A 26,850-nucleotide genomic window follows, 5' to 3' on the forward strand; every position below is an offset into this window, starting at 1 on the left:
ACCTTGTAAAGAACATTGACCTATAACCATACCTGTCTCAAAATACCTAAATTCTGTAAATTCCAATCAAAGCAAAATCTATTGACTATTTTTCTCCTATAGGAAAATAAAAACTCTGTAAAAGCAGTCAAGGATTGGTACAAATGTTTCATTACAGCTTGGAGATTTTTTTTCTTGAGAAGGGGCCTGCTGACAGAAAACTGGAAGTAGATTAGGGGTCATGAGTCAGTGATTTGCAGGTTCAGGTTTGATCATCACATGGGTACCAGTGATACTGAGTCAGATGGTGAAGTTGACTTTGGATTTGAATTAATTTGCCATCCAAAACTCTTATTTTCGATTATCCCTGCTGTTAGAAACGTCTTTCAAGCTGCATACAAACCACTGAAAATGCAAAAATAAGTTGAATCTCTTTGAGTCTTTGATTTGTGTACAAGCTTTCTTTCTTCTATTTACCTTTTGTTAGGCAGTCTGTATATGAGGCTGCGCAGTAAGCAATGAGAGCAACGTCAGCCACCTCCACCCTGCTGCTCCCAAGCTACAATTAGAGTAAGTATAGCACTGCAGCTGGGTCAGGGAATCAATGTGTGTTGGGTGGGGTGGGGGGTGAGGGGTGAGGGGGCAGAGCCTGTGTGTGTGTGTGTGTGTGTGTGTGTGTGTGTGTGTGTGTGTGTGTGTGTGTGTGTGTGTGTGTATTTGTCCACAAGGAGTACTGTCGAGTGATGGCAGAGGGAGAAGTGATGTCAGATGACTGATGAGAGAAGTGGGAATCTGAAGGTCCTGATGGTACAAAATGATGATCCAATGAAGGATTCGTTCCACAACCTGTATAATTTGAAGATTCAGCTTCTCTAGTGAAAACAATGCATCTGAAAGTGAGTTTGTGTGTGTGTGAAAGCTAATTTTGAACATTTAAAATAATGAAAATATTCATTCTTTCATAAATTCTGTTGTGTTACTGACATACCTTGAGTAAGAAACCAAAATACAATGGTAATATATCATGTATATTTCTGTAATAGAGTGAAAATTGAAGGGCTTCATTATTAAAACATTTACAATACTAACAAAAGCAGCAAACCAGTACTATACCAGTACTATAGTAATATTCATAAATTGGTTAAATATTGATCAGTTCACTTAAATTTTAAAGCATACATTACATATACTCTGGTAATGATGGTAAATAATAGCAAATGTTGTATGCAATTCACTATGCTGATTTATTGTTGGGGGGCATCAATGTTCACAAAGCATGAGTTTTACTGCCTCATAGTCATATGCTGCTAGTAACTGCAAAGGCTCAGGTCTGTGATGTAGATGGGAAAGGGACCAAACAGCAGCAGTGATAACACACTTTCTACATTAATACAACTGCAAGAACAAGCCCCGGATCCTTGATGTAATTAAAAGTTGTTGGAAGTGTTAACAGAAATGTCAGGATTAGGCATTCAACCGGATGCTATAGTATTAGCAGAGCTGAAGACATTACAATACATTTATACTCTCTTTTGTAATTTAATAATTGTGTTTTTGTTTTTTATTTATTTGCTTTTTGTTTTGTTTTTGTTTATTTCACATAAAAGGTATTCACCAATAGAGTTTGTAGTCGCTACTTACCTTTAATGTGTGATAGTCTTAGAGTTCATTAAGCTCTTCTTGAGAAAGTTATATTTGTGGCTTGAAGCCATCATAATTTCAGTTATTATTTTGAACATTTCAATATTAAAAAGATGATTTATTTTTATGTTTTTATATTAAAAAGTGTGGAGAATAGTTTTTTGGTCTGAAATATTTAAACATCTGGTAACAGATTTTGCAAACTATGTATCAGATATAATATATACAGAATTTTCCTAGCTGAAAGTAAGTCTCACTCATGCCCTATACACACACTAACACACTCTGTGTGTGTGCGTGTGTGTGTGTGTGTGTGTGTGTGTGTGTGTGTGTGTGTGTGTGTGTGTGTGTTTGCCTAGTCAAAGCTGGTTTTAAAGCATCAGTGCCTTAGGGTTCTTCTGAAGTAAACTCACTCTAAGAGGTTACTTGCACTGCATGCATGTATTTCATGGGTTTTTAAAAAAGCAAACATGTTAATGTCTTTTTATTCTTTTGCAGCATTCTGTACTTGCAAAATCCATCATAAACAGGAGGAAAACCACTTTGACAGGCATGCTATTCATATTATAGCTCTACCTCTTTCTTGCTCATTCATATGCATATGCACACAAAAGCCCAAAGCCCATGAGCACACAGAACTGAAGTCGGAAATTAATTTAAAAAAAAAACTGTTGAATGTCACAGTGACAAAAGCGTAATGCTTCAAATATGCATTATAACAGATATGGTGTTAATGTAACTCTCTGGTCTCTCAGCATATCGAAACTCAAACACAAACTCCACTGGGTCAAATATTTACTTTAGTCTTTTTTTGTTTTTTGCCCAACTAGACACGACAATCGCAGGCCCGGAGAACCCCAAAACAACAGTAAATTATTCTCTACAAAATTCCTGAATAATTACCAAATGAATGCCTGGAACCTATAAGCCTAACCTCTGGCAGCTACTAATATTATAATGAAGGAACTTAAGGGAACTGGAGGAATATCACTGATCATTAACAGTAACTGAACAGTAGTAGTATATTAAGACAATGCCATACTCTCTAGACAGTTTTTACTGAAAGGATTATTTGATCAGTTCCAAATGCAGACTATATTGTCCTGTATGCTTTTCTCTCTAACGGTCTCTCAATTCTCAGAGTGTTCTCTATGAGACATGGGGTTCTGTGTAGTCTCAGGCCTCTATCTGGCTGGCCTTACTGATAATTAAGATTGCTGATAAGTGTTGAAAGTTTTTGTGTCAGGGACATGAAATTCTAAACAGCAGCTGCATAACCATGAGCCATGAGGTCAATAACTCTATCTGTATAGAAAGTGAGAAAATAATACATATGTTAAGCTTGTGTGTGTGTTATGTGTGTTTCTCCATTATTCCTGTATGTGTTGGTGCATCAAAGCTTTGCAAACTGCCCCACATCTAAAACAGCAGGGTTCATTGCAAACAAACACACTCGTGATGGCTGAGCTCTGAGAACTCTGGGAATAGCTACAGGGTTTGGCAAGCATGCAGCATCTCTAGTTTTATTGGTCATATCCCTCTACCCTAGCCACATGCTGGGTGTGTATGCGTTTGTGTGAGTTTGCTTGTTTGCTTCTCTCTTTTTGTATGTGTGAATGAACTCCCCTTGCTACTGGGCAAAGGAGACACATACACTCTCACAGGCCTGTGACCTGGAATCGTCTCATTTAGTTAATTTGTCTTTCATTAGTCTTCCACCCCTCCCCCACCTCTTCACACCGCCTGCCCCCCCCCCCCCCCCCACCACCTTCAGGGTGTAGGCTTACTCTTCCACCATCTGTCTTGCTGAGAGTGGCTCGGCACAGCAGATGAGCGATGCATATTTTGGTGCAGTAGAGCGGAGCTTAGTCATATGCACGTGTGTTTGGATACAGTGTTTTTGCGGCAGTGGGAATGAACACCTCCATGACATTTGCAGGAGTGGGATCTTGCTGGGGTCTCAGATCTCCACTGTGCTTACCTCCCTTTGACCCCCCTTTTGTTCGCACTGGGAGCCTGAGGCTGATAGGCATCAGCAGATGTTCTTCTGCTCATGTTGGCACCTGCATAACTGACCCTACCCTGTAGAACAGAATTCATGTAGCCTCAGACTCATTTGTAATGCATTTTTGTTTCATTTGTATATCTGATGACAGCATCTGGGTGAAATGTGCAACAGTATAGTATTATTATTATTTTATTTTTGTATTTGTGTACCGTGTAATTGAGCATTGTCTTAAGTATTCCTTTATCTGCTACTTGTTGTATACACATAGACTTACAGAACTTCACTTTGGACTGCTGTGCACAAATCTCATTTTACAGCCTCAAAGTTTATTGTTATGCAGGGAATGTCACTGATGCTTGCCTGAAAATAGAGTACTAGAACGTACATTATATTCTGTTTGTTTACTTTCGATGTATATTTGTGAAAACAGTTTTTAAAGAAAGATTTTCATGTATTTTAGTCAGTGCTTATTTAATAATTTATCACAATCCGTTTTACATTTTGTCTGCCTACCTCTAAGTTTCTTGATCCCTAACACTGCTCATAGGTGTTCTTAAGCATCTAGCCCACCCACCAATACACACACACACACACACACACACACACACACACACACACACACACACACACACACACACACACACACACACACACACACACACACACAAACACACAAACATAAATAATGATTAGATAGCTATGGTTCTGCATGTCATGGTCATTTGCTTTGAAATATGATCCAGAGTTCTAGTAGGTTCTCTGGAACACGTTATGTGCTCTGTAGAAATATGTGTTATCGGGGATTTTATAGAAGGGGAGAGCTCACTCCTTATATTGTTATATTTTTAATAACTCTTTTCATTTTGAAATCACAACTCTTTTCATTTAAACTCAGTGGCAAGAGTGATTAAGTATAATGCTTTCGAATCCTGTGTTGTATTAACTGTATTAACAAAACTGAGGAGTGTTCATCTATATGGATAAGTGATCCAGTTAGCTATAGCTAAATAATCTACTCTACATCATTCGGTTACTACTGGAAATACGGGACGATGTGCCTAGCCCAACTGAGTCACGCCCTCTCAGTCATCGTTTTCTGAGGTCCCGCTGCTTGCGTAAGGAAGGCGCCATGCTCCTCTACCCCTCCCCGCAAACACGCACTTCCAAAGCCGTGCTGCAGTGCTACAGTTGGGACGAAAGGCATGACAAGCAACCGTGGACACTACCAAACTCCGTTGTTCGGGGGTGGAGAGTTCTCATACAGTCGTGCAGACTTTTAATATCCTGACCGAAAAACAAGACTGTCCTGTTATTTACGGACCGTCAGCGGAAATACGGTCTGAGGTCCCGTCCCGGTATTTCCCTCGATATTTCTGTTCACAATCCCGACGCAGTTGGACGTTCCTGCTACGACTTCCACATGTATCGTAACTTGTTACCTTTGTAGAGCATATTGCGCCCTTTCCAGGGTCGATGCTAAATAGTCCTTCGCGAAAAGGAGACACAAACGGGATTACTTGGTTCACGTTGGATTAATCTCACGTGTGAAACTTGCCGATTTGTTCTCACTGAAAGGGTGAGTTTCGTACTTATACATTTCGTCAAATCTCTATCGTCTTTCTTTCGATAGTCTACCGCTGCAGAATTTGAAGTGGGGGGTGGGGGTGGGGGTGGGGGGCTGCCTGAAACCGTCTGATCAGCGGTCAGGACAGTTCAGGTCAGTTCTCCAGATGTCTGAACATTCAACGTGGCAAAGCCGCATAGTCTTTTATATATAAAAAAATCTATTAATTAAAAAATTTGCCTATAATAGACAGCGGGTTTTACTGTTTTGGGCACCTCTTTAGAAAAGCAAATACAGACACTTACGCCGCCTTGCCAAGGTACGACAGTGTCTGTTACCTACACTTTGAAGGAAAAGTGTCACAACACAAAAGAGTTAATAGCCTCTTCAGTTGGCAGTTAGGCGCGTACATTTTTCTTGTAACCGCCTAACTTGATTTTCAACTTTAAGATTTGATCCGCAGTCGAACGGATTACCATTACCTTTGTGGATTTCTTTAGAACCTAGTCTGCCTTCTCTTAGAAAGATGTTGTCTGGTGACTCTAACTCTCTAAGCTGTACAGTACTGCTCCACTTCCATGTTTAATAAGGCTAAAACTCTAAAATTATTTTTAAGTATTAAAAGTACGAATGTTAAAGATCCAGTCGTTGGATAACGGGTCTATCCTCTCCTGGTTATTTATTCTCGCCTTAGACTATATGTGATTGTAAGGGGGAAAGTAACTGTTCTAAATCTATAACCATGCTAGATAACTAGATATAAACATGCTAGATAACTAGAAATAACCATACGTTTTGTTGTTCTTACGATCAAAGGCCAGTGAACTGGAGCACAGATAATGCGGCAGTGCGAGACATTTTTTATTTTATTATTTTTTTTAGAGTTGAAAGTCCTATTCGTTTTGTTGAAGTTCCTTAGTATGTCTTCAGTAGAAATCTGTCTCTGTTGTACGCCTTGTCTCTGCTTCATGGGACTCAGATTGTTCGTTGCAGCCAAATGGCTTCAGGATTCAGGAATGTTCACAATTTCCTCCTCGCGGACAGAGCCAGTTTAATATTAGACCATAGCAGCAGCTCACCAACACTCAATTAAGCTGCTTCTCTGAACAAGTCTAGTCGAACACTACTATCTGTAGGTCCACGAATATTAATTTTAGTTTTCTCGTTCGTACCTCTAAAACCTAAGTATTTCCACTACACGTGGATATGTTTATGAGGAAAGTTTGAAATGCACCCATTATAGACATAGACTTATTAGATTTAAATATTCACATGCGCATTATGTCAACATCCTGGATTTGGGTTGGCATGTACAGTCCCCCCCCCCCCCTTTTTTTTTTTTTTCTTAAACTATTGCCATGGATTTAAATTGTTGTTTTGTTAACATCAATTTGGGATAATTTAGTGAATCCTGGATTAAGCTTTACACTCCAGATTTAAACTGGTGTAAATATTTTTAATTTTACCTTGAGAAGAGTAATCCCTGACCGACAAAGTTTGTGTTATTGTTGATTGTGATGGTTTGAGCTTTATATGCGTCAAGCCCGCAGTGTGACTGCACTGTATTATCAGTTTAGTCATTTATCCTCTGTTCAGAACCAGGATTAAATCTAATTCTGAATGACAACAGTTAGCTCTAAAGTAAGTTTCATCTGTATCCAGGAAACCCAGTAACATTTTAGTACCAGTCTTTTAGAACCAGTTCTTTCTTTTTTATAGTTGTCTCAGTTTCCCTTTCTCCTCTGCATGTGTACACTTGCTCTCTCTTTCAGTTTCTGTCTGTGTTGTATTTTGTAGATGTCCAATTAGTACTGTTTTGTAGTATAGTCACACGCAGCAATGCAGACGCATGCGATAAACTGAGTCTTTGCTCAGTTCTTTGATCTTCACATTAAATTACTATGTGAAGGACTGTAGGGTTTCATGAGATTTGTGTGAGAACATTGATGTTATGCGTGTTAGGCTGTAACTGAATTATAGTGACATGTCATTTTCTAGCTGTGCACGCTTTCCTGAGGTCACTAGCCGAGTGTGTCATGTGTGTGAGTTCTCATGTGGGTTTGGTTTTACATTTTGCCTCAAGTAAAGCTGGAATACCATGACTTATACTTTGTAATGAATGAATTAGTAAAGTTAGACTGTGTATATGTGCACCCATACTCTGATATCCACCTGTGAGAGAGGCTACACAGGAAAAAGGTCATTCCCTTTCCCTCCTCCTGTTTCCTCCTTTTTCCTCTTCCTTCTTTTTTTCAGCCTCCGGATGTTTTTCTTTGCTGAGCTGTTCTTCTTTTGTGTGAGAGAAGTCTGTGTGTGCATGCATGCATGCGTGTGTGTGTTTGATCATTACGCCTCACCTGACAAGGCATCTTAAGCCTAGCAGTGTTTAAAAGAAAACACATGCAGTTTGGACCAATCAGGTGGATTTTGTAGGGTGATGGGTGGGTTTATTTCAACACAGGCTGTGTTTACTTCAAATGGACCATAGCAGACTATTTTGTGAATACCCCCATAGTTCTGTATGATGTAAGATACTACACACATTTTTAATATATTGGTGTGTGCTATTTATATGCAAAAGACTTCTTGCACAAATAGGAGTTCTGTAGTAAATTCAAATATTAACAGGTATCTTAAGCATGTCTGGCAGTGTAACAATATATTAAATAGAATAATACTGTTTAATGAGACTGATGCTAAATGCAATTCACCATAAGCAGACAATCTCATTTCTATCAGCTTTATATGTTGCATCCTCTGGTGATACAGTATTCACTCAGCTGGTAATGTCTTTCCTTTTCCACAATGACTCTTAGCAGTTCTTGAACTAAAATGATGCCAATGTGCAAATGTCCCTAATTCTGTAAAAAATAAATGTTTAAGATCTCATTTATTGGCAACATTTTCTTTACATCACATGGGATTCTTCCTGCTAGGGACAAAAAATAATAAACGCTCCTTTTGGGTATAGTGCACTTATTTCCCATTCCAAAGCTTGTCACTCACCTCATTTAGCCAAGGAAGGGCTTAATAATGATCTGCTAAATCTGGTGTGTTCAAACCTGTAAATACAATAAACCGTATTAAACTTCTTGGCCCTCCAGGAACGTAATTGGAAACGCTGGATAAATGATTCATACGTTGGTGTGGATGGTGCCTTAGTGTCACCATGCTGTGTACAATCACATGGAACTTAAAGCTCATGCCAATGGTCGGTTTGAAAAAAACATACTGGCAATAAACCTTTCTGTTGTCAGTTGTTATCATCTTGCAGAAATGTCCCAGCCTGGTGCCAGTCTGGAAATTGATCGTCTCTGTTTCACTCTGGAACCAATCTTTCTGTGACTACCAGATTTACAAAGACAACTCAATGTGTTAAATAGTTATACCAGTGTAGATGTCAGTGGGCACAGTAAGAGTTAATGCAACACTGCTGGACTTGCTTTGTGATTAGTTTGTGGAACTAACAGTCTTTTGGGTGGTGTGTTTTGGACTGGTAGTGTATAAGACTGTGTCACATTTGTTATTGCTAATTTTAATGGCAGGCCTGAACCAAAAGCCAAACAGGAAGTGTTAAAATATTTGAACAAGAAAAGGAAAGACATGTGTGTTAATGTTATCCAGTTAGCTTGTTGCACTGATTTAGAAACAACATTGAGGCTTTCATGTTAGTAATGGCTAGTAAACTGAAAGCAATTCAAAACCTTAGAAAGATCTATTTAGAGAGTAGATTCCTTAACTAGTTTCAGCTGACGCTCAACCTACAGGCATACTGCCAAAAGTTTGGTACAAACAATAAAAGAGTCTTCTTTGATTGTAGTAATAAAACTACGAACATAGCATTGAAAGTGAAAGAGGAGAGCTGAATTTTCTTCCAAGGCAAGGTAGGCATTACTATTACTGCAAATCACAGTTTTGTAACCTTTATCTGCCATTTGGTGGACTCTTTGTCCACACCTTTAGAGGTGTAGACACCACTTTTGTAAGTTGCTCTGGATAAGAGCGTCTGCTAAATGCCGTAAATGTAAATGTAGATAAAATTGATTAAGAATGCACCCGTTGTCACTGTCATGATGTTACTTAACCGACACTTGAAGATGTGGGGATCTCAAAGCTTTTTTAAAATTGCAAGTTATTTGGGGCCGTCACCTTTTAGTGTGACTGGGCTGTGAACCGTAACACGAATGGTCCAAAAATGTGTGTATGTTTGCATATTTGGAAAAAACCCTGCTAGGCTCTTGGGAGGGGAGCAGTGTGTAATTGTTGGCCTGCTTGCTTTATCAGAACATGTTGAGGCGCGTTGATTCAACGTGCATGTCATTTTCATTTGTTCTTCCTCCCTGTCTCTTTCTCTCTCTATCTTGTCTTCTCCTTTGTTTTTTTTCCTGTTCCCTTTTTTCCCCCACATGGTTGCCAGATGTCTCTGTATTAAGTCACATGTTCTTACTGGGTCACACTATTTTATTGTTAGCAGCAGTACAGTAGGTGGCACTGAAACAGTGATACTCTAAGTAACCATTCTCTCTTTTAGGGGGATCCCTTTTGGTCTCCTGTGGTGCTGTATAACGTTATTCAGCCTAGCCACTAATTAAACACCTAAAAGTCTTATGTGAATAACCAAGGTTCACAATGATGACAAATGCACTCTTTACTCTGAACACACCAACAGTACATGTAAATGCTTCTAAATGCAGTAAATTCTTAGTTCAGTTGTGGATTTCAGCATATATTACTGAGTGATGAAACTGAAGATTAGTGCCAAATTGTGCATAAATGGCTGTGGTTCACATAACCTTGATGTGTGAATTAAATTTTGTAAATCTAAATTTCTATTCTCTCCCTCCTCCCACAGTCAGTTTGTAGTTACAAGAATCCTGACCAGGAACAGAGATTAAAATCAGGAAGGTTTGTCTGTTTGTCAACTGAAGTCACTGATATGATCAGATATGAAACCTTTTGGGTTCCTATAATTACGCACATGTAGAAAATGACAGGAAATGAGGAGGTAGATACATTTGCTAAAGTTAGAACACATTGGTAAAGATGTGCGGGATCACAGAGGTTGCCCCTTTTGTTCAAGGGAGTGGGTTCTCCGCAAGCTCCATATGGAAGTTCTTAGGGGTGATTGTGAACATTCTGCCGAGCCTCATTTTACAGATGCATAGTCAAAACTCACCTCTTTAGGCTGCATCTCTAGGTAGAACTTGTAGTCCTAGATAGAGTCACCTGCTGAATAACAATACATGCTTTTAGAAGGTTCTAGACTTGGTAAAGCCAGTGCAGTGACACAGATTTCTCAGATATCTTACATAGATAGTGGAAAACTGGGACATTGCTGTATAAGGTCAAGAATGTGCACTAATGGGAACAAGGCTAGTGCAGCACCAGGACACCTGTAAAAGAGTGATTAGCAAAGAAAAGTGGAAAGCAAAAGATCCAAACTCACACTATAGATGAGTCCACCAAGAAGAAATGATGTAATGATGTAAGAAATGATCAGGGAACACAACCTAGGGATCCAGAGGCATGATGAATGAGACTGATGTCAAAGCACATGGAAAGCAGAGTGGACCACAGGTCCATAGATTAGTCCCATTGTGTGTTAAGTAGCCTAACTCTAAAGGTCAATTGTGGATACAACAATACTGTTCACAACGACAGGATTCTCACACATTCAAAAACTGAGTGCTCAAGTGATGCAGATTACACAGCCAAACATATTTCTTTAGGCTCTGAAACACACTCAGTGTTTGCACTGAGTGAAACATTGGTGTCACAGTAATGACATAGGTGTCAGAGTAACATTGAGATTTATGTGAATAATGTGATTCCTGCTGTGGTTGCATTTATGTATTAGTTTTGAATCTACATGTAAGTCAAACTTTAAGATGACTGTCAAATTAACACATGATATAAACATCTGTCAAATAACTTTTTAAGCAAAAAAAAGTCAATTGTTTGTATTTCCTAATGGTCTCTGTTTGTTGCATAGGTGAAATTTCTCTGATAAACTGGGAAAACTGGTAGCTGATCATTATGATTGTTTAACAGATATAGGCTCTGATAAATGCAATACATAAAATGTACCGGTAACATCTATAATTTGTCAGGCTGCTAATGGATATGTCCATAGGAATATCAGAGATGGTGGGATCTTAGAGTGCATCCAGAATCTTTGAATCATTAGAGTGCTCATTTGCTGTATAGTACTATTAAGTGGAAATTTTTGGATTCTTGTCCTATAGGCATGCCAGATATTGGAAGATATCAATTAATGTGCCTCTTGTGATAGGCTAATTAATGCATTAAATTTCTGTTCCCTATATATATTTTACAGTAATAAAGCACTTTTTGATACCATTATTCATTTTATTCTTGTTTTATCTTGTCCACTAGAAATTGTGTCCATTTTAAAATCTCTATCATGTAAAGCATTGAAGGAACTTATTTTAAAAAGGTACTATGCAATTATTATTATTATTATTATTATTATTATTATTATTATTATTAAGGCAAATATTGCTGTAATGAATTATAAATCTTTGCTGTGTTGTTGGTTTTTCTTTAAGTGTGTTTCTGAAGTTTATTTTTTAATTTGTTCTTAATTTTGAACTTTATTAACTGTTTGTTTTTAAATGTGTTCTAGAAATAAATATGATTTGATTGATTGAGTTACTGATAAATTAATAACTGTGCTACTCTAATGTTTCAGTGCATTGTTTTAGGCATCACTCTGAAACAACCGACAGCAGGTGTTGACTGTGACTCTGAAACATTAGATAGCTGAAGGTGGTGTAAACCTAAATCTCATTATGACAGTGTCCGCAACAGCCAAACTAATGCTCATTATTGTACAAGACAAAACATAAGATGCAGTCAAAACATAACAAACATATTTGGCATTCAAAACCAAAATTCATGCAACGTAAGTCAAACTTAGACATTAACATGTGTTAGTAGAAATGACTGACTTTTAACCACAGCCATTCATTATAAATACAGTTACTTATTTAGAGATGACATAGATAATACAGAGTCACAAATCTGGAAAATATATGCTCATACAAATGCTATTCTGTGGGTTATGGGTATCATAGTGTTTTTTGTAGGGAAATCCTTACTTTCTATTACCTTTAAGCAGTGCTATACCAACTTTTTTTTTTTGCTTCAATAATGAAGCCACTTGATTAAATTCAATATCAATACTGAAGCAATACCAAGGCATAGTGTTGTCAGGATATTGTCATAAATTTCCATACATTTCCTAAAAAAGGGAAACACTCTTGAATGTCATTGCTGTGCTCTGTTTCAAACCTGGATAACATTTTCAGTCAAACAAACTTTTACTACTTTTTTTTTTTAAATCAATGTTTACTTCATAAGCATCCTTGGGATATTGAAGAGTGCTAAAACTAATGTATTATTAGAATTATTATTAACTATAAATAAGAAAGCAATGATATTCAAGGTAAAATGACAATATCCTAAAACTAAAATAGCAGCATAATCTGAAACTTCACTTACCTCTAACCTATCCTAAATTGTGGCTCTGTAATCTTTTTCGTTTTTAATTGCCAGCTCAGCCATTGAGCTTTATATTAATTGTGAACAACTTTTTTTGTCAAAATTTGAAATAGATTATGGTGATATATTTGTTATAGCAGCAGATCTAATTAGTTTGTGAAACACCATACCTAGAAAACATTTTGATGAGACTTATTAGATATATCATAATCTAGGACTAGGTTATGTCATTTTCTGGCTAATGATTCAGAAAAGATTTCGAATAATGTCTTTAAACAGCATGTATAATGTCTGTATAAAATTGTGTTTGACTTGGCTATATAGAGGCACGTGTGCATTAATTTCTGGTGTTGGGCACAGGGAATGTTGTTATGACTTGCTTACTAGTTTGAATTATATATGCACTATCAAAAAAGTCTAGACAGTCTCTACACAAAAAGTCTACACAGTCTAGACAGTCTCTACACAAAAGGTCTACACAGTCTAGACAGACTATACACAAAAGGTCTACACTGTCTAGACAGACTATACACAAAAGGTCTACACTGTCTAGACAGTCTCTCGTACGCTGTTCTTTGCATACGACGTCATGGACCTCTTCGGATTGGATTTGTTTATCTGGGGTCGTTTGTAATGAAACATCTTACACCTAAGTAACGAACCTCGTGCAGGAAAAGCGAGTTCTAGTGTGTATATACACACATATTACGGTTCTGTTGGTTTAACAGCATTAAACATTAGATCTTTAAGGAAATAAACTAGTAAGTAAGAATTTATACCAATAGCTGAGATTATAATTGCCCCTTTAATGAGCCTTTCGTTATTCTCATTGATTATAGTTTTTTTTTCTCTCCTGCGGATAGTGCTCTCCCAGGTAGTGGAAGGTGTGGGAAATTTACCATTTAGACCAAGTAAATGGTCGAGTGACTTAACAAGCAACCATTTTTCCGCATCGTACCTGTGGTGGATGCGCGCCATGATACTGGATACTGGTAGTAGAAGCGGTCGAAAATAACTATTTCCCACGTGAGGAGACATCCGCCTGAAAAATGATATTTAAAACGACATATTTGACTAATTATCAGACGAGCGCTAAGTTAGGTGAAAAACAGTAGCGTTAGGTATTTATTTCGGGAGGCAGGATAAAAAAAATGTAATTACTACTGCAGAGAGGCTTTTCTATCACTGCATTCATTTCATTGATATAACGGAAGTGAAAAAGTAAACTCACCTGTCGGTCCTGGAATTCGCTGAAAATGTCGGGATGTTTGTCAGATGTTTGGCCAGGTTTGACCTGTTGCCTGGCACAGTCGTGCTGGTGTTTAGGTGGCTCGTCTTATCTGTTCACTTTTAAGACTAAATATATCCATATTACACTTCATGCGCTCGCTTTGTCAGTGAATTTAGATTTGGCTGAAGCTGCTGCAATCTCTTCAAGCCTAATCTCTGAACAAAACGAAAAAGTGGTACGCTCTCTTTACTGTTGCTCTGAACTAGTATTCTTGCTCATATCACAAACTCAGTCAAGGTTGTTTTCCCCACCGTCACGCGCTTTCAGGATTGTGCTTAAAGAGACAGATCCTTATTAGCCAGTCGCATAATAAAAGTACCGATTAAATTTTTTTCCAAAATGCTGGTAGTACCGCGATACTTTTTCAGTACTGCAATATCGTGTAACACGAGTGCTAAGGGTGCTGAAAGTATGAATATGTAAGTCATTCTGATGAAATCAAAATGGTCAGTTTTAGCTGTTATAAATTCACTAATATACTGCATTCAGTTAACAATCTGCTCAAGTGCATTGGTCTGTATACAGTTGATGCAGTTCTTCCAAGATCAGTGACAGGTAGTGGTGTGATTTTGTATATCTTGGAGATGTAGCATGTATGTGTATGGCCTTGTGGTGTGTCCAGAATCAAAGGCATTCATTGTCGGAATGAGAAACAGATGTTAGGTTGGAATTCTCCTGACTAAAGCACTTGTGTGTCTTGCACATGCTTTCTCTCTTCCTCGCTTTCCCTCACTCAGGGTCTCACTCACTCCTCCCTCACCCTCCATCTTGATTTGTCTCCTTTTCCAAAATCATTTCATTTCCTCTCTGTCTGGAATTGCTCCTTAGCCGTTTTATTCTGTGTTGCTCACACCCCTCTGCTAATATACTAACATAAAACATAGCCACATAGTCACATAGATGTCTTGTCAGATGTGTACATAATTTGAGTGAATATGTGCATGCAATTTGCAGAAAGAGCACAACAGAAATGAGTAGAAACACTGTGTGTGTGGTGTGTGTGTGTGTGTGTGTGTGTGTGTGAGAGAGAGAGAGAGAGAGAGAGAGAGAGAGAGAAAGAGATAGATAGAGAGAGAGAGTGTGTGTGTTCTGCCACGTTGTCATCATGGCTGAATGGTAGGAAGTGACTCAAGTTCACTCAGATTTAGAACAGCCCCCCCCCCCCCCACACTGTCTGTGTCCTTGTATTGTTTTTTTTTTACTTTACAAAGTTGGAAATAAAGGTTTTAAATTACACAGTGGTATGGTAACTTTAGACGTTTGGTGTTATTACAGAGGTATGTGTGCATGATACTGATTATGTGTGTGAATGTAATGTTGGGAGAATGAAGGATATAGAAGAAAGAAGTGCATTATGAGATTACCTAAATTAATATATAACTAGAGTAGGCCATCAGACAAATGTTTAGACACCGGCTGAATGTGTTCTTCATAGATTTAAAGGCATTTAACTAATGGTTTGTGCTTAAAGTTGTTTCTAAGACAAATATAGTGAAGATTGATAGACTATAGATTAATTTACTACCAAAACTATATATACAATAATCTAATTAAGTTTAATTTTAAGTGCTGACTCAGATAATAAATTTAATTCAGTACTTTTGTACCGCACACTACAAGTGCTCAGCATATGTGAGAATTTCATATCATAGGTGGCTTCCTCACGAATCTGAGTGTGCGAAGCTGTCATCGGAGTAAAGGATGGCTACTTTGAAGAAACTCTAAGGTAGTCAATATTTGTTTAACACACCATATTCATAAATACTTCTCATTCCATTGTTTTAATACCTACACCTTTTTAATGTTGAAAATATTAAAAGTAAAAAAGTATGTGTGTCCAAAGGTTTGACTTTAGTACTGCATACGGGAAGCAAAATAAATAGAGAAATGTTCTGTTTGGTCACTGAATAGAAGTTATTTAAATATATTAATGACAAATAAGTTATCAACGCTGTCATATCTATCACATCAACTCTGGCGTACATACTTTTATCCATGTAGTATAGAACTCTGAACTCTAAGCTCTGATTACTTTCAAAGAAAGTCCTTTATAATACATTGTGTGAAATGGGCAGAAGAAGTTTAAAAGAGTCACTGCTGATCCAAAAACATGATCAAACAGGACATGCGCACACAGCAAGCTGCACACAATGTGTCACATTAGTACATATAGAAATGTGTCTTGGCCCTCTGATTGATTCTGTTTTTATGTGATTTCTGGCGCTCAACACGTCATATTACCATTCTAAGGGGCATAAAGAAGTAGACTTTATGAGAGTGTAAAGCCTATAGAAAAGGGCAAATGAGTGTTGAAAACTTCCAATTTAAAGTTTCGGATAACATGCTATTATTATGTGTTTCTGTGTAGTAGGGGAATAAGTGTGAGGGTTGTGTCTGTGCAGGCAGATGTTCAGATTGTCACCAGCGAGTGAAACATTCTTTGATTGTGAGATCAGAGCTGGAGGAGAAATCTTTGTGTGTGTGTGTGTGTGGGTGTGTGTATGTGTATATGTGGGTGTGTGTGTGTGTGTGTGTTGGTGTGTGTGGGTGTGTGTATGTGTGTGTGTGTGTGTGTGTGTGTGTGTGTGTGTTTATATACATGTGGCTTTTTAGTCTCTTTGTTTAACATACCCCTCCCCCTCTCTTTTTTGACAGGGAGTGGACCAGGTGTGAAAGTGGCGTGGGTGTGTGTGTCTGTACTGGTACCAGTAAAAACTGTATGTGTGTGTTTACTGGTCCCGGTACAGCAAAGGTGTGAGCAGACATAAACAGGAGGCTCTTGGGGCAGAGCTCCACAAAGGAGCCAAGTTTCCAGGAGGGAGTCAGTTAAAGATGAACAAATTGACGTTCCACAACAACAAGACCATGCAAGACCGCCGCTGTGTGTGTGTTTTTCTCCCAAATGATGACACCCTCAACGTCATTGTTAATGTGAGTTAACCAGGCCAAATACACGCATCCTGACATGTGGGCTACTGCTGACACACTAAGAGTTCCCCTGGAACATTTTTTAGCAATGGAGAAAATTTGCCAGTTTCTGACCGGGAGTGTTAACAGAGCATTCCCACTGATGTGGTCGTGGCCTGATTGTGGGTATTGAGCTAATACAAGTTTAGTGCCTCAACCCCAAAAAGTCTTTGTTAGGGCTGATGTCCTAGTATTTGGAACATTAAAAAACCAGAGGAGATCTTTTTTGTTTTATTTGTTTATACATTAACTACTATAGTTTGCATGTGATCGACAATATTATGGTAATAATAGGTGAGGTTTCTTCCTGTGCTGAATGCTAGGTCTTCTTTCTTTTTCTCAGGTGAAGACTTTGTGTCAGGAATTGTTGGTGCAAGTGTGTGATCTGCTCCGGCTGAAGGACTGTCACTTGTTTGGCCTCACTGTTGTTCAAAGTAAGACACAGGCACATGGGCCTCCATGCACTCATGTGTGTCTGTGTGCTGTATGTATGCATAAGTGTGTGTATTTATGTGTAGGTGTACATTTTTATTGAACCTCCCCTTTTAATCCCAGATAATGAGCACATCTATATGGAACTGGGACAGAAGCTTTCAAAGTACTGCCCAAAGGAGTGGAAAAGAGAGGCCAGCAGGGTAACACACACACACACACACACACACACACACACACATACACCACACTTCTCTATGATATATGTTGTGGTGCCAATTCCAGTTCAGGAGGGCTAGAATTTAGCACCGTTTCCCTATTCAAAAACACTTACTATACCTAATGATTAAATGATAAGTGGTTTAAATTATTCAGTTGTGTATTAGCAAGAAATTCACAAAACTCTGCTAGATTCCACACCTCCGGGACTAGAACTAGATTTCCCAATATGAGTTCATTTTAATTCTGAGTTTATGTCCATCTGTTTTGAATCAAGGGAATTGATCAGTTTGGGCCTCCAATGATTGTGCACTTCAGAGCTCAGTACTATGTGGAAAACGGCAGGCTTATCAGGTAACAGGAAACGCCATACATACATAGCAATATAGGAATATAAGATGAGAAACAGATGACAGTGTCTTGTGTTCCTGTATTGTGATACTGTCACTTCCAATTTGGACATGAGAATATTTAAACCTTTTTTTAAACTTTAAGTCAAATACCCCAGTACACACAGCAGCATAAATATTCTTTCTCTCTGTCCTTGTCTTTTTCTCAGTGACCGCACTGCAAGGTATTATTATTACTGGCATTTGCGAAAGCAAGTGCTGCAGTCACAGTGTGTCCAGAGAGAGGAGGCCTATTTCCTGCTAGCTGCCTTTGCTCTGCAGGCTGACATGGGAAACTTCAAACGGAACAAACACTTTGGCTCTTACTTCCAGCCGGAGGCCTACTTCCCGTCCTGGGTGAGCACTGCACCAGTATGCCTTCAGATGCTTCCCTTGTTCTGCAATTCCTTTTTTCTTTTTTGTTCAGGTACAAGCATACAGGCATACAAATGCATAAGAGGCAGTTTGTATGTGGTATTTAATCCGATTCCAATCAACAGTATGCATTTGCCAATATTTTTCATTTGAACTTTAAGTTGAATGTGGATTGATGATGTAACAAGTGACAGACATTTCTAGATAACAACAGTCAAACTAAAAGAAGCAGGTAGTCAATACAGCAGTGAATAAAATAATGTTTTAAAGATAGTTAAGGTTTGCAGGATACTACAGGAATCCCAGGATAAATGGGAAGTTTCATACAGAAACCTCTAAATATTTGAGAACATATTCATTAAGGGAGCAAGGAGATGGTAAAAATCACAGCAGTAAATAAAGCACTTCTGCATTGCCTGGCCTTATTTTGAAAGCTCTCCCTCTAAAACATTGAAAGTTGCAATTAGAGTTACAGTAAGAGTAATATGAAATATAGGAGAAACAGCACATAGGATTCTTTGTTGATGTAGTTTGTCTGTTGTTATTATAGCACATATACTGGACATAACCAAAATGTGTGTATAAACTTATATAAACATACAGAATTATCAAGGCTGTGTAATATCAACACCATAGACAAAAGATCAGATTTCTTCACAAACTGAAGGACTAGAAGTGTAAACGCATCCTTATATATGAGGTGTTTCCTTCCTGATGCCTGCTGACTGACCCTCCTTGATGTGCAGTGTATGGCTGTTTTATTTCTCTCACCTCTTCCTTCATAAACCCTCCTGCACCTCAGCGTATCCAACTATGTCTTCACACCCTACAGTACAGCACCTTGATGTGCCCTGCTGTGCTCTAACATACATACTTCTTCATGTGTAGCAAATGGCTGTAGCCAGGAGACTGTCATGTTTGTGAGTTTCTATAAGGCAGTACTGGCATTCTATAGTCTAAGTGCTCCAGTTTGTCCTTGAGTGTCCCTGATTGCCCTTGAGTGTCCTTGATTGTCCCAATGAGCATATTCTTCTTTATTTAATCAATAAATGACTACACGCTTTTCTCTGTCTCTGTCTCCTTAGGTAATAACTAAGAGAGGACGTGAATATATTCTGCGTCACATTCCCATCATGCATAAGGAGCAGTTTGCTTTGACTGCATCAGAAGCTCAGCTGAAGTACATCAAAGAAGCTGCACTCCTGGATGATGTCGCCGTCCACTACTATCGTCTCTACAAGGTCAGAGAGGAACTGTGTGTGTGTGTCTGTGTGTGTGTGTTTGTGTGTGTGTGTGTGTGTGTGTGTGTGTGTGTGTGTGTGTGTGTGTGTGTGTGTGTGTGTGTGTGTGTGTGTGTAAAAGGAGCAAGAGGCAGAGAATTTTGAGAATAACCTGCTGATAGTTTGTCTTTCAGGATAAGAAAGAAACAGAAGCATCTCTCACTCTGGGACTAACTCTGCGTGGAATCCAGATCTTTCAGGTATGCGTGCTCCTGTGTGTTGTAATTCAGGCTCTATGAAAAGGTCTTAGCCTGTTAGTATTCTTAACACTTACCTATCGGTTAGAGACTACAAAGCACTTGTATGAGCAGCTCTGGAAAAGGGAGTCTGTCAAATGTTGTAAATGTAAAAGAAATGTAAATGAACTCTACATTATAATAGATAAAAAGGCCATCATTGTCACTGGGAATACCAGTGCTTCTACTGTTTCTGTTTTCAGCAGTTTCAGTACAAATGTTAATTGTTTACCTGTGGGTTAAAAGGATTGTCAGATGTTTTAAAAATGTTTTAATGCTTTTGTGAACAATCACTTGGTTCTGCATAAAAAAGATTTCTCATTTAAAAAATACATTCTGCATCTTACAGACTGATTATCTTTGTTGTGGTGTTTTTTTGTTTAGAACGTGGGCACAGTGAGGCAACTCCTGTATGATTTCCCCTGGACCAATGTGGGCAAACTTGTATTTGTGGTCGGTACCTCATACAGTTTTTTTTCACAAATTCTTTTACTTTAATTCAGAATTAAGAGAATGTGAAAAATTACTAGATACAAAAATGTCATTTACAGTATTTTACTTGTATAAGTTGTAATGTACAGTATTACATCTCACACTTACAAATTATACAGTGTGTGATCTGCATATAATTATACAACATACCATGCACAATCCGATTCTAATGTATATAAATAATATATACTCACACCCACTTTAGAAATTATTATTTATTAGAAACACCTTGTAGTTACATTAAGAGTATATAGCATATTTGTTGCCATGCAAAGGTTTTTTTAGGTATCATCCAACTCTTCAGCATTGCTAAATATTTTACCATAGGACCACAGTTGTCTAGATATTTTTGGATTTCTGTATATAAAGCATAGATTATAAGAGCTCTTCTGCATTGCCTCAAAGCAGTGGTGACATAAAACACCAGGAACACTGCTTTGCCTGATTCATTAATACCAGTGTAACATATTATCGTGCGGTTAACCCCTACATAACATCCAGTCAGCGGTGGATTGAAGCACAGGCAGTAATGTATGGGGTTAAAGGTAGCTGACTAATTATATATGGCAAAGGATGGCCTACAATTTGTAATATGCCTGTTTAAAATGCACCTAGGAGATAGTTGTACTTAAAGTGGCCAGTTAGTGTAGGTAAAAGGTGTTTCAGATAAAGTGGTTGATATGTGTAAGCCTCTGATCAGGTATGCTCTCCCACTACCTCTGTCTTAGGGTAAGAGGTTCGAGATCCTGCCCGATGGTTTGCCCTCTGCCAGAAAGCTCATCTACTACACCGGCTGTCCTATGCGGTCACGTCACCTCCTACAGTTGCTTAGCAACAGTCACCGCCTATACATGAACCTTCAGCCGGTGCTTAAGCAGGTCCGCCGCCTGGAGGAGAATGAAGGTACTTGTGTGTGTGTGTGTGTGTGACTTTTTGTTACATTTTTGATGTTTTGCCTATGTAAGACAACCAGAATAAAAAAGAGTAACCTACTTTGTCAGAACCTGTAAGATTGTAAGATGAAGATTGTAAGATGAAACGCTTTTTTACAAAAGCTGCATTTTGTTTTAAAAATAGCACATTTCTTTTTGGTTATTGAGCGTAAGGTTAGGGTTAGACTTAGGATAACAGAACATTCTTATTACTAATAAGTAGTTTAATATACATAATACACAAGTGACAAATGCCGAGTAGTTAAACCAAATGTGTGTGTGTGTGTGTGTGTGGGTGTGTGTTGTATGTTAATCCTGCTCAGCATTGAACATGTGTTGTCTGTCTGAATTCTGTGTGTATGCCATGAGGGAATAAGAGATTGTTGGCGATGCTACAGAGTTGTTAACCTGTGTGTGTGTCTGCATTTGTTTGTAGAGAAGAAGCAGTACCGAGAGTCGTATATCAGCGACGCGCTGGAGCTGGACATGGAGCAGATGGAGCAGCGCTCGCGTGCCAGCGGCAGCAGCATGGGCAGTGTCTCCCGTCACAAATGCTTCTCACGCCACTCTACCACCAGCCACGGCAGCTCGCACACGTCCGGCATCGACAGCGACAGCCTACGCACGCCAGCACACACCCATCACCGGCCACTTCGCACACACTCCTCGTCCAGCACCAGCCATGCCAGCACACACACGTCTGGCTTTGAAAGCAGTGGCAAGGAGCGGTGCCTGGATGATGACGGTAGGACATATACTCAAATGTTTGTTTCTCTTGCTGTTTATAAGAGCTCTGAGAGTTTGCTGATTTAACAGTTTTGGACGTTAATCACAATGTGTGTAAAGCCAAGAAAATTATAAATTCCTCAGGTGATGTAAATTAATTCATCAGATGATGTATGAATTGAGAGACGGTGTGCTATGGAAAAAGCAGGTATGATAAGATCATGCATGGCACGCTGGAGCATGAACTGGAGTATGTTACTGTAAGGTCTTCATTGTGAGAGTTATGTGTATTTTAGTGGTATACTACATGTTTCTGCAGAGATTGAGATGTTGGTAGATGACCCCAAAGACTATGAGGAGCTCCATGATTTAGCGCTGGAGCTCAGCCAAGACCTGTGCATTCACATCACTGAGGACATGCTAACGTCTGCACAAAGCAATGGACACTCAGGTAATAAACATGCACCATGCACGCTCTATACATACCCCCGCACACACAGAGACCATAGGATTACAGGGTATACCGTCACATTGTGGAAGAGAAAATGATACAGATGTGGTAAACATGTCCACCAGTGTTTTAAACCACACTGTTAATATGTGTTGAACAGTTTTGCTGTTTTAAATTGTTAAAATTGTTGAAAATATGAATGAGCAAGTAGCGGTTTACATAAAATGTTGTTGGTGGTAGAGTTTATCAAGAAAATGAAAACATAAAAAAAGACTTAAATTAGGAATAATTCTGGATTTTGCAATCTACAACTGACCAGTTGCGGAAAAAGTTACCAAAAGCGACCATCATGATTTAACTTTTGAGCATAAGCCAAGATACATGTGATAGTATACCTTTATGTTAAATTTTTACCTGTTCTTGTTGACAGTATATCTAATTTACAATTGAATAACATCAATGGATATTGTAAAATAATAACATCAGTGATGGTGACGATGATGTTGCACACCCAGGTTTAGTTGTGAAGGAAGTGAGCTCATCAACATCCAGTTCATCTGAGACTGTGGTAAAGATGAGAGGCCAAAGCATCGAATCCCTCCCTCAGGTCACAAAGACACACACACACACATACACACACACACACACAGAGTAATGTGTGCCACAGGTGCCAGTGCGATATTTGAGCAATCATGTCTATATATTGCCTTTTCCAATAGGTACATTCATTTATGGTGCTGTTTATAATAATTTCAACTAAAATCCAAAAAAGCCATTAAATATGGTCACTGTCTTGGTATCAAAAGTCTTACTATTTAGCATTAGTTTTGTCAGTCAAAAGGCAATTTTGGATGGTATTTATGAAAGGAAATAACATGCTAAAAGCAATATAAAAATGAAAAAACAAAAAAAAGGTTTAATAAAACAGGGATGTGCAATTTCTGCGTCCTGTGCAACACTCAAATTTTGCCTCAGTTTGGCATTATTGGAAATCCCTATTTTGTTTTGAAATCTGCTACATTGCACTGTGTTACTGTAATGTTGTAATGTTGGAACTGCTGACATAAAATTCAGATGATCACTTTAGTCAATTTGTGGTTAATGGATTACTTGCTTATCTGATTACTGATTACTTGCTTATCTATGTTTTAGACTGTGTCTGGTAGGAAGTCACAAAGCTCCACAGACCGGCACAGCCAATCACTGGACGATGTACGTCTGTACCAGAGGAATTGTCAGGAGTGGGCAGAGCTCTGTCAGGAAACTGCTCATAGTTACACATTTGGCTGTGTTGAAGAACTTAGTGATGGCATCAGCTGTGGCTACCAGGGACTTGGGGACCAGTGTGCTGGTACCCGTGACAACAAACATCCTTTCCCTATCAAAAGAACCAACAAGTACTTCTCTCTGGACCTGACTACAGAGGAGGTGCCCGAGTTTGTTGTGTAAAGAGAGAATGACAAAACCAAAACAAAAAAAGATTCAAAACAATGACTGAGGACATATATTTGTGTGTGCGTGTGTGAGTGTGTGTGTTTGAGCAAAAATGTGAGTGATGAGCAAAATGTGATGGATCTGCTGATTTCAGGTTTTTGACTCAAACAGGAAGAGAAAGGGAAGTGTGCCAGTGACTCTCATCAGCCCACTGCTTTAGCAAAGAGTGAACTCTTTTCTAGGAGTGTTTACTTGTATGTATGCTGGTTTGTATGTCTTTGCATGCTATTTAGTATGTTCAGTTGAATTTTTATTATTAACAGTGATACCTTTTTGGACGCGTACACACCACACACGCGCACATATGCATGCACATGGATGCACACACTCACGCGCACACACACACACACACACACACACACACACACACACACACAGAAACAAACACAAACACAAACAAACAAACAAATGTACATTTCTACTTCTACATTGTAAATGCAGACTGAGGTGAGGATCCTGTCACTATGAGAGTTTGTAAGGATGTACATGTATGTCTGGGTGTAAGTGTATGGGTGTTTCTGACAGACTGTATCATACCATTGCATCAACCAACTGGGCATCACTCAAAGTTTCATGACGAATGGAGTCTACAGCCATATTGTAATCCTCTAAGGACAGGAGATGTAGTGTGTGTATGTCTGTGTGGTGCCTGCTGCTCTAAGTGAACCGCTGGTGCCTTTGTTATACTATGCAAGTCCTTTCTAAGACCCAAAAACTGTTACTGGGAGTCTCCCAACTCCCTACTCTTGCACCATGTACACTTACCTCAATGCCAAGGCAACAAGCAGAAAAACTGGTAAAAGAGAAGCTGGTGGCGGAAATGATAGGTTTGCTGTTTGGTTTAGTTAGGAGTTTGGAGTTATCCAATGTTAATACAAGCTAAATCATAATGAGTGGCAAGAAAAAAAGACGCAAAAAACAAACAAACAAACATCTAGTCTTACCCTTCCCCCGGTATTTGAAATACATGTGTCCACTAAATCTCTTGAGTGAAAAACCCTTTAAAGGGCAGAATGTTAATGTCATACAGATGTAACACTGAATACTGTGAACATGTGGACAGTGTTTCAGTCACCATACTTCCCTGTGTAAGTGATCAACCTATGGTCAGTGGGGCAAATGGACTTGCAAAAGTGCAGAAACTGAAAAATGACTTGAGTTCTAAAGTTCAGAATGGGAAGAAACTATAGGTTTGGAGAGGATGGGGAGGAATTATATGATCATAAACATTTTAAACCTTAAAACCCAAATCAGTAATACCCAAACCATATTTTTCCTGGTAATCTCTGTTTTTCCTACTAAGACAATTTGCTTTTATGCTCATCATTTTGCTAACTGTTGATTACATTTCTTTGTTAATTATTTTACAAACTGGAACTTGTAACTTAAAGTGTTTTGAACTGAACTGAGTAGTTTTGCATGAATTTTTATAAGAGTGGGAGTCACGTATTTTTGCTTGGGCTTAGAGTGCCATACGTCAGTATTATTCTTGAATGGATATCAGTATTAGAAAACACATATCTCCCACTTTAACTTTGTGTGTATGTGTGTGTGTGTGTGTGTGTGTGAGAGAGAGAGAGAGAGAGTGAGAGAGAGAGAGTATGTGTGTGTGTGTGTGTGTGTGTGTGTGTGTGTGTGTGTGTGTGTGTGTGTGATTACTCTCAGTGTGATATTATTCAGTAATCTATCAATAAGATAATAAATAATGAAGATTTTTCCATAACTGATTTGAACCTTGAGAGCAATACAGCAACTTCTCACAAGTAATGTCAGAATAAAACTGACCTTTGGTGTTATTCATTAAATGCACATATGTTCCCTTGTCCATGCTTAGAAAAAGCATAGATGTCTGTTTCATGGTTTTTGTTTCTTTGGGGTAATCAGCGGCACTTTCAATGTATGTGGATAGCCGTTTCACATTCATGCACATTCTTTCAAATAATAGTGCAACCAAAGTCCCATGGCCTTGTGAGCCCAATAATACTTTATATCAATATAGAATGAAAGTACATTTCTCCCTCCTTCTATTATGGACTTAACAGTTATCACACCAATTAATGTTGTAAACTCTTTGATATGTTTTTTTGTTGTTGTTGTTGTTTTCATTTTATTCAGTTATTAAAACTGCAATTTATAAGTTAATGACAGATAAATCAAATCTGTTTCCATTGTATTGACATTTGTGGTGCAATCCCCTCTGCAGGGATCAAAAATGGTCTGAACTTAGTTATTTGGAATAAGTTTGCTAATGAGACTCATGAGTCATTGTACAAGCAAAAACTCACTGGACTGAAATAGGTTTCAGCCTGCAGATAAAGCCCACATATATTCTTAGCCCTCTTTAATTTGTCTATCTGCAGTTAAAGTCCTTTCTGTGAAAGGAATTTCCCTTCAATATATATATATATATATATATATATATATATATCTCCAGTTTGTTCCCATAATGAAGTCAGGTGTGTGCCTTGCAGGTACTGATGTCCCTAAAATGTACACAATAAAAGGTACCTTCATTTTGCAAGAATGTCTCTGGTAGTGGTGTTTGCTTCTCAGGTATTATATTGAAAACAAAAGGACAGAAACCTAATATATACACAACCACTCTTGTCCTCCTCTGATGTAATTAAAATGCAAAACCCATGAGTTTGGAGTTTTTTATGCTTCAATTTAGTATATACTAAACAAATAATCGAAAAAACATCAGCTATTAGCATATATCCCATGCCTTAGTGATGGAATGTTTTGATTTTATGTAGTGTTTCTTCAATATAACCTTGTGTTTATGTATGAAAAGTATCACTGTGTTCAAAGAAAAATGGTGCTAATAGTGTTTTGCAATATCCTAACAGT

At 38.4% G+C, this 26,850-nt stretch overlaps 1 protein-coding gene and 1 long non-coding RNA gene across 8 annotated transcripts; one reads left to right on the forward strand and one right to left on the reverse strand.

The window, feature by feature from the left end:
* Positions 1 to 742: 742 nt before the first annotated feature.
* frmd6 (FERM domain containing 6) lies at positions 743 to 26,524 on the forward strand. 4 transcript variants are annotated; one of them, XM_027019797.3, is made up of 14 exons: positions 743 to 875; positions 16,755 to 16,938; positions 17,318 to 17,408; positions 17,530 to 17,609; positions 17,903 to 17,979; positions 18,185 to 18,371; positions 19,475 to 19,630; positions 19,804 to 19,869; positions 20,290 to 20,358; positions 21,126 to 21,300; positions 21,766 to 22,074; positions 22,375 to 22,506; positions 23,022 to 23,113; positions 23,659 to 26,524. In XM_027019797.3, exons 2-14 carry the CDS (start codon positions 16,840 to 16,842, stop codon positions 23,953 to 23,955), a joined length of 1,830 nt encoding a protein of 609 aa, XP_026875598.2. In that variant the 5' UTR covers positions 743 to 875; positions 16,755 to 16,839; the 3' UTR covers positions 23,956 to 26,524. The 4 variants fall into 4 exon arrangements, with proteins under 4 accessions (XP_026875598.2, XP_026875595.2, XP_026875597.2 ...); XM_027019794.3 differs by having other exon boundaries at positions 753 to 875; positions 16,663 to 16,938; XM_027019796.3 differs by lacking the exon at positions 743 to 875 and adding an exon at positions 4,596 to 5,204.
* Positions 7,919 to 14,295, reverse strand: LOC113583448 (uncharacterized). Of its 4 annotated transcripts, none has more exons than XR_014126450.1 (7): positions 13,948 to 14,295; positions 13,675 to 13,758; positions 10,639 to 10,702; positions 10,369 to 10,418; positions 8,425 to 8,537; positions 8,199 to 8,254; positions 7,919 to 8,053 (listed from the first exon to the last, which is right to left on the reverse strand). It is a non-coding gene; the product is annotated as an uncharacterized LOC113583448 (long non-coding RNA). The 4 variants fall into 4 exon arrangements; XR_014126447.1 differs by having other exon boundaries at positions 10,369 to 10,421; XR_014126451.1 differs by lacking the exon at positions 10,639 to 10,702.
* Positions 26,525 to 26,850: the final 326 nt, after the last annotated feature.

Source organism: Electrophorus electricus, chromosome 12 (assembly GCF_041902795.1).
Source record: "Electrophorus electricus isolate QZ-2024a chromosome 12, ASM4190279v1, whole genome shotgun sequence".
NCBI classification, from domain to species: Eukaryota; Metazoa; Chordata; class Actinopteri; order Gymnotiformes; family Gymnotidae; genus Electrophorus; species Electrophorus electricus.